General features: G+C 38.6%; 1 protein-coding gene across 1 annotated transcript in view; it reads left to right on the top strand.

Moving 5' to 3' along the window:
- The window catches only part of RNF144A (ring finger protein 144A), a 109,985-nt gene extending 106,301 nt beyond the window's left edge, over window positions 1-3,684 (top strand). The window contains exon 7 of the mRNA XM_007935124.1: window positions 3,553-3,684. Coding sequence (XP_007933315.1) covers window positions 3,553-3,684 — 132 coding nt within the window. The remainder of the gene's footprint in view (window positions 1-3,552) is intronic.
- Window positions 3,685-13,657: the final 9,973 nt, after the last annotated feature.

Below are 13,657 nucleotides of genomic sequence, written 5' to 3'. Positions count from 1 at the left end.
ACCAGCCACTCCTTGGAAGGAAGATGGGGCAATCTACTTCCGTAGTGATACTGCCTTGGAAACCCAAGGAGGGGTTGCTATGAGTTGGGTCCAACTCGACGACACATAACAACAACAACAACAGTAACAACAAAGTAAATGGAAAAATGATTAAATAAAAGCTGAACAGCAGATTTCAAAGGGCAGGTCCAGAAGACAAAGTAAAGTATTATAATGAAATTTGCAAAGACTTAGAGTTAGAAAACTAAAATGCAAGAATGTGCTTGGCATTTCTCAAGCTGGAAGAACTAAAGAAAAATAATCAAGGCTTGAGTTGCAATATTGAGGGATTCTATGGGAAAAATATTGAAGGATACAGGAAGAATCAAAGGAAGAGGGAGGAAACATAGAGTCATTGTACCAAAAAGAATTAGTCAATGTTTCAAGAGGTAGCATATGATCAAGATATGATATGATATTGAAGGAAGAAGTCCAAGCTACATTGAGGGAATTGGTGAAAAACAAGGCTCCAGGAATTGACGGAGCACCCATTGAGATGTTTCAACAAGTGGGTGGTACACTGGAGGTGCTTACTCATATATGTCAGGAAATTTGGAAGACAGCTACCTGGCCAACTGACTGAAAGGGATTTATATCTGTGCTCAGTCCAAAGAGAGGTGATCCAACAGAATGTGGAAATTATTTTTGTCTCACATACTTTGGTCATGTTGTCAGAAGAGACCAGTCCCTGGAGAAGGATATCATGCTTGGTAAAGTAGAAGGTCTGCAAAAAGGAGAAAGAGCCTCAACAAGATGGATTGAAACAGTGGGTGAAATGATGGGCTCAAGCATGGCAGTGATTGTGAGGATGGCACAAGATCGGGCAATGTTTCATTCTATTGCAGTCACTGTGAGTAGGAAGCAAATCGACAGCACCTGACAATAGCAACAGGCATTCTGTTAGCCACTCTTTCTGCATTAATAGTGCACACAGGGATTTTAAGACAGCATTCTTATGGTCATTTCACTACTGTTTCCAGCCCAATGGCTCCATTGAACTTCAGATGTATATGTCTAACTGATTGCTAGCATCTCCATTTGGATATCTAATAGGTATTTCAAATATAGTATGAATAAACAGAATGTTAGATTTCTTCCTTAAAGTGTCTCAAAAAGTTAATGGTTTGCTTGTGCATTGCTTTTCTCCCCACCCTCATATTATATCTTTGATTTTGGCTTAGAGTTTTCAAACTTTTGAATGTGGTTTGTAGATGAGTTCTCTCTCTGAAGGAGATAATTTGGGGCATGCTAGTTTCTGTTCAATTCACTCATCTCATAAACATTGGGTGGGCACTTATTATAAAAGAGGAACTAAGCTGTGCATTGGGGCTTTTTAATAGTCCGTAAAAAAATGTGTCTTGCTGGTAGAACCCTTACGACTACGGTTTCTAGCTACCCTTCAGGTCTGGAATTGAACCCACTCCTGTGGCTTCCAGCCAAACAAAAGACAGGCATATGAGCTGAACATTTACATTAAAGTAGATGCACTCATTGGAGAGATCAATCATGGGAGAATAGAAAGACTGTGTATGCACAGGGAGACAGCTCAGGGGCAGGAGTGCATGGGAGGGAAGGACACAGGGAAGAGGTAACCATGGGGAAGAAGTGGGAGGGAGTTGTTGCATTGTTGGAAATTGTAGTCAATGCCATGAAATAAAGTGTATGTGAACTGCTGTATGGAAAATGAATTTGCTCTATAAACTTTCACCCAAATCACAATAAATTTTTTTAAAAAAAAGTGTCTTGCTTTCAAGTAGCTTACAGTTTAAATAACCCAGACCGGGAGGTTAATCTTACTCCTTTCATCTCAGGATTGCTGATATGAACAAGGCAATGTTATACAGTGGTTCTCTAATAAGGTAGAGGTTATTTTAGCCATCTCTCTATCGCTTTCACAGTACCTAGAGTAGTGCATATTTATAACATGTTCATTAAGTGATTACTTTCTTTTACTAAAATTTGCTTCTTGCCTCATTATTTTTGGCCAACTTTCTTCTAGCAATATCTGCGTCCTTCTATCACCAATTGACAACAGTGTGGGTAACCTTACTTATTGAATAGAACACAAAGGACACTTAGTGAAAAGGGAAGGGCCAAGAACATGAGCCCTTGAACACTCTTGTCACATTTTTGACTGCAAAGAATACACTGACTCCTCCTGGAATGACAGTTTCGCTCCAGGTAGTTGGGGTTGCCAGAGAGCACCCTCTATATAGTAATATCTTACTGTGTTTCTTTTACATATTCAGTGCATATAAGAATTTAATAATAATAATAAAAGCATGATTAGAATTCAAAGTATCCTAGTGTTGCAACTTATTCCACCACTGACATTCTATTCAGACAAATAGACTTAGCCAGTTGGGAAGAAAAGATGAATTCTCTGCATTAGCACAACTTGATATATATTATACATTATAAGAGCAACATGATATACATGTAAGCATGTGTGACCATGTGTGTATGTGTTTGTGTTTTGGTTTTCAGGTTGAAATTTAACTCTCCTTTATTTCCCATATTTGGAATGTTTTAACCTAATATCATACTTTAGGATTGATAATGACCATTTAGAGACCTTTTAGCTGATTTATTTATTTTGTAATTGAGAAAACTGAGGCCCAGAGAGGAGTGAGTTCACTAAGACTTCTTGTTATGTGACTAAGATTTGCAGTTTCATGCACTTACCGCTTTGAACACCAGGTGGTGGTATAACTCTATCTTCAGATCTCAGTTCTGCACTCTTGCTTGTGAGAGATGCAGCTAGGATGTGACTAATAAAAAGCACAAACTCCATGCTCCTTTGAACACTACCTGATTTAGACAACATGTCAATACAGTTCAGGCTTATTCCTGTTGATATTTACTACACCTAGAGGGAAAATTTGTTTTAAAACAGAAAGCAAAACACCTAAGAGTTTAATGTTATGCTTTTTGAATGCTCCAGTAGTGATATGAATTTGGTCATTCCTTAGTACATTGTTCTGTCATTTTCCTTTCCCCTTGTCAGGGATGCCTAATGCCACTCTTCCTTGTATAACATCTGCCTACCCATCTTTATAATCTCAGCCATCATCCACTGTACACTCTCCTTTCTCCTAGCAACTTCAGGTGTTCTGTCCTTCGGGCTTCCTTTACACCTGGCACCTGAGTCCATGAGGGTAATTTCTATAAAATGCAATAAATTGATTAAATCTCAATCTCTTTCCACCAAACGAGATGCTCCTTGAAGGGCCAAGATCTTATAAGCCTCTGTATTGGCAACACCTAATACACGGTCTGACTTAGGGTGATTGCTCAGGGGAAGCTTGTTGGTTCATTGGATATATGAAGGGATATATATTTGGGTGCATAGATAGAAAGCAAGTAAAGGAGGGAAGGGAAGACAATATGGGCAGAACGGTGGATGGATGGATGATGGTTGGATGGATAGATAGATGGTTAAGTTTGCATTTCAGTTGCAGAACTTACAGACAAGTATAAGTTATATACTGCTTCTTTGTTTTCTTGTTCCAGGTCGTAGGCATTTTTGCTGGGTTTGGGCTTCTGCTCTTAGTTGCTTCACCTTTCCTGCTCCTGGCAACTCCATTTGTACTTTGCTGCAAGTGCAAGTGCAGTAAAGGGGATGACGACCCGTTACCCACCTAGAGCAAGGCAAGATGCTGGAACAAGATCCCTGCCTCCAGGAAGCGCGGCTCTGCCCCACCCCACCCCGCTGTTCCCCTCTCACTAAACATCTTTCTTGCCTTATGTGCCCCATTGAGCTTCACAGTGTCACGCTGGATGCCGTGATTTCAGGGACTGACATCAGAACGTTTACCAAGGCCCCAGTTGCAGTCCACTAGGCATGTGGAGGGCAAGGCAGGCGTGGGTAGAGCACATCCCCACAAAATCAGTCTCTGCCAGCCTGACAAGGGAGGTGCTGTAAGAAAAACACTGGACAGTTTTCTCCCTGTGGTATTAGACTAGAAATGTCTAGTAGTAGCTTAAGAGACCTTCTCATACAAAACATTGTCCCGTCTTCTTACTGGCTTCAAGATGATGTGATGTTGTTGAGAGAAGTCTTTTAAGGTTTGCAACTCACTTCACACAGAATCTGATTTATTGACTTGAGAAAAGCACTCTGTTTCTGACAACTATTTTTATTACTAATGGCATTTAGTAAAATCTTTCTAGAAGGCTTTTTTTTTCTTTTTTCAACAAAGTAGTGAAAATCAACAAGGTGCATATAAACCATCCTATGCCTTTCTTGAAATTTGTTTTTAAAAAGTTATAGCTAAATGACTTTTCTGGCTTGGACACTTTTCAGATCTAGAAAGCCTTATGCTTTTATTTTTTTTTTCCTTTCCTTGAAACTTGTTGTAATGACTTTTTGAAAGCTGTAAGTTGTGTATTGTTGTAAACATGATTCCTATATAGTTGCATATCTTTGAAAATACTGATGTGTTTAATGAAATATCTCTATCATTAGTCTACATTTACCTTTTGATTTTTCTCTCTTTAGGGATTGAACTAAGTTTATAGGGCTCATAACTTCTCACCCAGGTACCAGCAACTTTTTTTTTTTCTTTCTTTCTTTTAATTAATATTTTAAAATCATATGTTTTACTTCAAAACAGTTCTATCCCAGTCATTATGGTTTGGCCCCTTGCCTCTATCTCTTCCAGCAGAGTCAGAAGAGCATAGTATCCTTAATCTTCAGAGGGTCGAGACCAAGTACTCTTGGTGGCCTTCTAGATTTTCACTTAAATTTCTTTAAATGATTTAATTATTTTGCAGAAATCACATGTCTTGCATAGTTCCAAGTCCTGTTGCTACCAATTTCCCCCCTGCTGAAAAAGCTTTCTGTTTCATTTAGTTATTTTCATTTGGGGATTTTACCACTTGGTTTTTTACAGGGCTGTGTGTGACTGTTACCATGGCATCAAATTGCACTAATCAATAAGAAAACACAAATTACTCCATCAGTTGACTTGGAAACATGGAGAAAGTATATTCTTTAAAGAGAATTGACTTCAGAATGGCTATAAACCACATGTGCTTTTAAAGATTTGAGAATGGGACTACTAAAAATAACAGAAAGGCAAATGTTTTAGATTCATTATAGTGGTGATATTTTTAACTTATTAAGAGTTCTACAGACCTGACTTTTACCATAGCTATTTGCTCATTGCAAACACAATGTTTTTAAAAGAAAATTGGTTGTTTTTATTTGATTTCTGCATTTGTGTTGCTGTCTCACATCCTAGTTTACCATCCCCATATAGAAATGTCTTCTTTTTTTGTTTCTTAAAGATTTAATAGGTTACAAGAAACAAGAACACCTCACTCTACACCTGTAGTATTAATTTCCTTTATGAAATTGAAGCTATTTAGAAAACTGGTTTGTCAAATCGATGTTCCTTTCAAAAAATGCTCCTTGTAGTTGCCATTTAAAAATCCATTAACTAAAAAAGAACACACCTGAGACTATCTTTCTGGATGAAGCCTGGGCAGTGAAACTCTGTAGTTAGAGATGTTATGTTAAGGTCTAGTGGTATAAAGACTTTTCTAGAGAGGATGCCAAGAAGATGAAGTAAGTGGTCCAGTGAAACCTGGGCTAGAGACCTCAGCCTGTGATTTATGAATTCACCTGTCTAGCCAGTACTCTTTAAAATGCCTATCAAAGATGGCAGCCTGTGACCCTGTTTTCAATGGTGCACAAGACAGGCTTTCACCACATCCTAGTCCATACTGCCTATAATAGCTGCTGCCCATTGCACAATCCATAGAACACCTCTCCTTTGGGATGGGAATCAGAGCCCTTTGGAAGGTTGCATTCTCTGGGCTAGAGCTTAACTTCCTTTATTCTCACAGAGATGGGTGGGCTTTCTAGATTAGAAGAGTCTCTGGCTCAATCATCATTGTGCCTTCACCCCCAGTGTGTTTCACAAGCACTTGGTTTGACCTGGGTAGGGACCACAAAGATTACTAGGCTAAGGGCAAAGAGTCCTTCTTGGCAATCAAAATAGCAAAATAGCATCTACTTGCTCAGAGATTTTGCATTGAGCATGCCCCAGTTTGCTCAGTTTGACTCAGTAATAAGAAAACTATAATAGTTACCAGCAACATCACATTGACATACTCACATACCTGCATTTACTCCCATCAGACACCTTTTCTTTTAGGAAGGAATGCCACCCCCATTTTTCATGGTGATGTAATATTAACCATATGTGATATAAATAGAACATGGGAAGATGGTTCTAGATTTGGATGTTGACCTTGCTGTCACTTCCAGGTAAAACATGGAGAATTCTACATTAATTAGATGGACTTGTTCCTGCAATTCAAAATAGTTTGTCTTAATTGAAAAATGACTTTCATATTAATACTTTGCAAGCTCAAGTATGTTTATGATGGCCTTTAAATCCTGGAGAGTAGAGGGAGAAGACACTTCACCATTGGCCATAGCTTACTATACTGCAGGATTGAGCCATAGAGGGCACAACTGACCTGTAAGTTATCCACATTCCTTTGGTAACAGGCCAATCATGAGGTTTTACTGGTCTTGATGGGTCTCTTGATTTAGCTATGCCATGCAATCTGTGTAGCCCAGCCAGCCAAGCTTTGCAATCCTTACATGAGGCCATGGCCTTCAGAGAAGGAGTCAATGTAGAATTTTACACACCAGAGATTGACTTAAGATCTGAGCATAAATAAAACTTTTGATTATATGAATTGCTTTCCAAACCATTTTTTTTTTTTTTTTTTTTTGCTTCCTCAACTCCCACGGGTAGCTGCAGACTGAGGAACCAACATCTGCCACTTCTGGTGTCTTTAAAAAGTGAAACAAATTCTCTTTATAGCCTATTATTTCATAAAACTGATCTATGACCAAGGCCAATACCTTATTAAAACACAGGGCTCCTGAGGGAAGAGATGATCAGATATCTAAAAATGGCTTCAAGAGGAGCTAATCTTTTCTCATGTATATTACCAAAAAAAAAAAAAAATGTTATTTAACAAATGAGAAGGAAAAAAAATTTCCCTTGATAATCTTTAAAGTTAGGATACTGGAAAGAACCAGGGTGGGCTTTTTGTATATTTCCCAGATTCTCATTTATTAATAAATATATCTATGTATATATATATATTAAAAAATCACAGAAAATCAACAAGGGAAAACATTTTGCATGTATAAAGCTTCATGAAGGTCTCTAAAAGAATACCAAAGCTTGTTTATTCTTTATAATTAACACAAACCCTTATGAAAATAAACAAAATGAAGAGATCATGACTGATGTTGCCAAAAATGCCAAATGGAACAAAGGGGCCTGCATTAAAATACAATTGTGAATGCATTACAACTAGAAGAGCATGCTGTTTTGATATTGAAAACCCCTTGGTCTCCCTCATGCTTTGATTTGTGTAATCCTATCTTCCATGATTCCAGGAGCCTTCAGTTAGAAGTAGGTACATGCCACATGCCTGATGCTTTCTTTTGTACTTTGCTCACTTTACCTGGGGTGTATTTTAATCTTGTATAAAAATATGCATGAATGACTCATGCACATATATACATTATGTATTTGACAAGTGGTGGTAAAAAAACAAAACAAATTTGGTTTGTGTTTTTGAAATGTCAGTACATTTTGTGCCACTAACACTGTGATGTATAAAGGAGCTGTTTGAATGCCTTTTAATGTAGTGTTTTGTATTTTGGAATCATGAAAAAGTTTGATTTGTAATTCTAATACATATTTTAAATGTATTGTGTCTTATGTAGTTTGTCCCCCCTTTAGAAGGAATTTCTTTTAAAAGATATTTTGGCTAGAATACAGGTTACTTTTGTAAATCCTGTTTGGCTTGGTCTTTTGTAGATACTTATTTAGTTGACTACTGGCCTTAAGACTGATGGTTTTACGGGGTTGGAGGTGGAGAGTGCAAAGGGTGGGAAAGGAGAGAGATCATATATCACTGGGAAAGCAGCTTTTGTTTTCTGAGATTTTCTCTCCTAGGAGTGTTCTCAAGTCCAGGATGCCGAAATTATCTGGATCACTGGGTAAGTCAATCCACTTATCCATTCCCTGCCTCTTCCTGATAGTGGCAAACCAGGAGAGCTGCATCCATGCGCATCCTCACATTGGGTACTTTGCCTCCATCCACAAAGACATCTTTGCAAGCTTTTCAGATTTTACTAAATGGTTTCTAGGGAGTATCATTAAAAAAAAAAAATCCATTTATCAGAAAAAAGTAGGATACATATAGATTCTGTTTGTTCAATAAGAAAAATAGTAGATAGGTAGCTGTCATAGACTCCATTCTGATTCATAGTGACCTTCTGTATAACAGAACAAAATGTTGTCCAATCCTGCACCATCCTCACAATTCTTGGCAAGAGAAAAAGTAGTCACTCTAATATTAGAATATTTTACCTTTATTTTCATTCACCTCATTAAATTTTATAAAAGAATGTATACCTAATTCATTAATCTGAAACTAAAGATAAGAACAGCTAAGGGAGACAAACTTGTCTGTCAGTTTGTCCTACTGTGGTAGTGTGTTGCTATGAGCCTTCAGGTATGCCACCAGTCTCAAGTCCAGCAGGATTGCATATGGTGCACATGTTTCAACAGCTTACAGACTGAGACAGAATAGGCCATCCACTTCTCAAAAAATTGGCCAGGAAAAACCTTATAAATAGCAGAGAAATACTGTCTGATACATTACTGTGCAACTTTATGAATAGTCCGGAAACATTGTCCGATAAGTGCAGGACTATAAGCCACTTAGGTCAGAAGGCTCTCAAAATAGGACCAGGAAAGAGCTGCATCATCAGAGTAGAACCAGCCTTAATGATATGGATAAAGTAAAGCTTTTGAGACCTCCATTTCCTGACATGGCATGACTCAAATTGAGGAGAAAGAGCTGCAAGCATCCATTAATAATCAGAACATGGAATGTACGTAGCATGAATCTAGGAAAATTGGAAGTTGTCAAAAATTAAATGGAGCGCATAAAAATTGATATCCTAGGCTGATATCCTGAGCAGAAATGGACTGGTTTTGGCCATTTTGAATCAGACCACCATGTGGTCTGCTATGCCAGGAATGACAATTTAAAGAGGAATGGCACGGTGTTCATCATCACAAAGGATATTTCAAGATCTGTCCTGAAGTCAATGATGTCAGTGATAGGATAATAGCCATACTCCTACAAGGAAGACCAGTTTATATGACTATTGTTCAAATTTATGCACCAACCATCAAAGCCAAAGATGAGGAAATTGAAGATTTTTATCAGTTTCTGCAGTCCGAAATTGACTGAACATGCAATCAGGATGTGTTAATTGTACAAAAGTTGGAAACAAAGAAGAATCACCAGTAGTTTTACAAAATTTGGCCTTGGTGAAATGGTGATATCACATGATAGAATTTTGCAAGATCAATGACTTATTCATTGCTAATACCTTTTTTCAACAACACAAATGGCAGCTATACACAAGGACTTTGCCAGATGGAATACACAGGAATCAGATTGACTACATCTGTGGTAAGAGGTGGTGGAAAAGCTCAGTATCTTCAGCCAAAACAAGGCCAGGAGCTGATTGTGGAACAGACCATCAATTGCTCATATGCAAGTTCAACTTGAAGTTAAAAACAGCTAAAACAAGTCACAAGAGCCAAAATATGATCTTGAATATATCCCTCCTGAATTTAGAGACCATCTAATGAATAGATTTGATGCATTGAACACCAACTGAAAAACAGAAGATTGTGGGATGACATTAAGAACATCGTCCATGAAGAAAGCAAGAGCTCATTAAAAAGATGAGAAAGGAAGAAAAGACCAAAATGGATGACAGAAGAGATGCTAAAACTTGCCCTTGAGTGGAGAGTAGCTAAAGCAAATGGAAGAAATGACAAGATAAAAGACCTGAACAGAAGATTTCAAAGAGCAGCTTGAGCAGACAAAGCCAATTACTATATGAAATGTGCAAAGAATTGGAGTTAGAAAACCAAAAGCAAAGGACACGCCCAGCATTTCTTGAGCTGAAAGAACAGAGGAAAAAATTTAAGCCTCGAGTTGCAATATTGAAAGATTCTTTGGGCAAAATATTGAACGATGCAGGAAGCATCAAAAGAAGATGGAAGGAATACACAGAGTCACTGCACCCAAAAGAACTGGTAGATCTTTATCCATTTCAGGAGGTCCCATATGATCAAGGACCGATGGTACTGAAAGAAGAAGTCGAAGTTGCACTGAAGGAATTGGTTAAGAACAAGGCTCCAGGAATTGATGGAATAGCCACTAAGATATCTCGACAAACGGATGCCCCACTGATGACACTCACTTGGTTATGCCAAGAGATTTGGAAGACAGCTACCTGGCCAACTGACTGGAAGAGATCCATATTTGTACCCATTCCAAAGAAAAGTGATCCCACAGATGGTGGAAATTATCGAACAATATCATTAATATCGTACACACATAAGATCTTGCTGAAGATAATTCAAAAAGGGTTGCAGAAGTATATTGACAGAGAACCTCCAGAGGTGCAAGCTGGATTCAGGAGAGGATGTGGAACAAGGGATATCATAGGTGCTATCAGATAGATCCTGGCTCAAAGCAAAGAATACCAGAAAGATGTTTACTTGTGTTTTATAGACTATGCAAGGGCATTTGATTGTGTAGATCATAACAAATTGTGGATGACATTGAGAAGAATGGGAATTCCAGAACACTTGATTGTGCTCATGAGGAACCTGGAGCTTGAACAGGAGGCTGTTGTTTGAACAGAACAAGGGGACACTGCATGGTTTAAAATCAAGAAGGGAATGTGTCAGGGTTGTATTCTTTTCCCATACTTACTTAATCTGTATGCTGAGCAAATAATCCAAGAAGCTGGACTATATGAAGAATGTGGCATCAAGATAATTAACAACCTGTGAACACTGATGACACAACTTTGCTTGCTGAAAGTGAGGATGACTTGAGGCACTTACTTATGAAGATTGAAGAATACAGTCTGCAGTATGGATTACATGTCAATATAAAAAAAAAAATTAAATCCTCACAAGTGGTCTTATAAGCAGCATCACGATAAATTGAGAAAAGATTGAAGTTGTCAAATACTTCATATTGCTTGGTTCTACAATCTACGCCAATGGAAGCATCAGTCAGGACATTAGAAGACATATAACATTGGGCAAGCTGGCTGCAAGGGACCTCTTTCAAGTGCAAGGAGGAGCAAGGATGTGACCTTGAGGACTAAGGTGTGCCTGGCACAAGCCATGATATTTTTAGTTGTCTCGTATGCATGTGAGAGCTGGACAATGAATAAGGAAGACTGAAGAATAATTGATGCTTTTGAGTTGTGGTGCAGGCAAAGAATGCTGAAAGTACCATGGACTGTTAAAAGAACTCACAGATCTGTCCTGGAGGAAGTGCAGCCAGAATGCTCCTTGGAAGCAAGAATGGCCAGACTTTGTCTCACCTACTTTGGTCCTGTTGTGATAAGGGACCATTCCCTGGAGAAGGACCTCATGCTTAGTAAGGTGAAGGGTAGACGGAAGAAGAGAAGGCCCTCAATGAGATGGATTGACACAGTGGCTGCAACGATGGCTCAAGTATAGCAAAGATTATAGAGCTGGAGCAAGACAGGGCGGTGTTTAGTTCTGCTGTGTGTAGGGTCACTATGAGTCAGACACGATTCGATGGCACCTAACAACAACAACAACAAAGATAAGAAATAGCACTTAGCACTTAGTTACTTGTCCTGTGTGTGTGTGTGTGTTTTTTTTTTTTCCCAAATCCTTAATATCTTACATTGCAGATCAAAGAAGATTTTTTTTTTTTTTTTTTTTAACTATTTATTGCTTATTTATTTGCAGATTCTTGGCAGTGAAACTTCAATATCCCTACTCTCAAAGAGCTCTTAAGCTAAATGGTGAGGCAGATAGATTGATCAGTAATCAATAATGTGTGATAAGTGCTTTGAGGAATGGATTACATAGAAAGAGGACACAGACACAACAAACCAGACCAGGAAGCCAGAGAAACCTGTCCAGAGAATGGAATGTATGTGCTGGTCTTATAACTGAGTAGGAGTTTATCAAGCCAAAAAGATGGGAAGACTGTTCAAGGGAATGGCCGAATCCAAGCAATACAAGTGGTTTGGTCTGACTAGCATATTGGGGATGGCAAATTGCTCAAGTGTCTGATCTAGGGGATAACATGATTTTAAGCTAAGGAATTTGACATTCATTCTAAAGGCTGTGGGGAGCACAGTCCATGGGTGGATAATCTTGTCAAAGTGAAGCCAAACAGACAATGCAGAAAATTAAAAACAAAAAACAACATTGACTATAGTTCAGTTGTTTAATGCTGTTGTCCATCATGGAGATTTGGGAACTCTTGTTGCTGAAAACCAAACCAAACTCACTGTCATCAAGTCAGATGTGACTCATAGCACTCCTCCTTGAGTTTCCAAGGTGTTATCTCTATGGAAGTAGATTGCCCAATCTTCCTTCTGAGGAGTGGCTGGTGGGTTTGAACCACCAGCATCTGGTTAGCAGTGAAATGCCTTAGGCACTATGCCATCAGTTGATTCAAATTCATAGTGACTCTATAAGACAGGGTAGATTTTCCCCATAAGCCTTTCAAGGTTATAATCTTCATGGAAGCAATCTGCCACATTTTTCTCCTGCACAGCAGCTGGTGAGTTTGAACCACTGACCTTCTGGCTATCAGCTGAGCATTTTAATCTTTGCATCATCAGGAATCCTGAAGCCCTCTATATAGCCTGGAAATAGTTCTTCCCAAACTGGTTTGGAATTCAATTCTTTGAGCTAAATTGGGAATAGATTCAAAGGACCCTGAAGAGAAACCATGACTTTTAAGCAAAATAAACCTGTGGTGCAGTGCCTAAGGAATTTGACTGCTAATCAGAAGTTTGGTTAAGTTCAAACACACCACCCTCTCCGGGGAGGGAATCTTAAGGCCAACTACTTCCCTAAAGATTTACTGCCTCAGAAACCCAATGGGGGTTGCCATGAGTCAGAATAGACTTGATGGCAATGGGTTTGGTTATGTTTACATATGTTTATAAATTCTATTTGTGCAGCCACTTACCAACATTAAAGACTCTTAGAGGAATCCATATGACAAGGTAAGGATAGTACTGACTGATAGAATGTGAATGTGTGAGAGGTTATTCTGAAAGTTGACCTCATTGTTTGCAGGCATTACTCAGGGGAGAATATAACTGGTGATGTGGCCAAACCAAGAGAATGTTAAACACTCATTGCAACTAGCTCAGTCTAAACCATTGAGTGATTCAGCCATTTAAAAATAACAATCACTGCTCACTACTTGCTTTTCACAACTTGCTCTTCCTTTTCTAATATCACTCAGCATATGCATTTTAGGAATGGAGCCAGCGTGGAGTAGAAATAGCATGATAGAATATGGTCAATGAGGTCAAAGCAGCCTGGATTCAAGTCCCAAGAGGGTGATTTCTTGTGCATATTGGGATACTGGGAGTATCTGTTTCTTCATTTGAATGTGAGGATAAAAATAGCCCCTCCTGATAGGATCATTCTAAAGACCAATGAGGAAGTACGAGTAAAACATATAA

Source organism: Orycteropus afer, unplaced genomic scaffold (assembly GCF_000298275.1).
Source record: "Orycteropus afer afer isolate SDZICR_OR568_19922 unplaced genomic scaffold, OryAfe1.0 scaffold00025, whole genome shotgun sequence".
Taxonomy (NCBI): Eukaryota; Metazoa; Chordata; class Mammalia; order Tubulidentata; family Orycteropodidae; genus Orycteropus; species Orycteropus afer.
The sequence above is the reverse complement of the archived record's forward strand: the minus strand, read 5'-3'. Positions and strand labels throughout refer to the sequence as shown.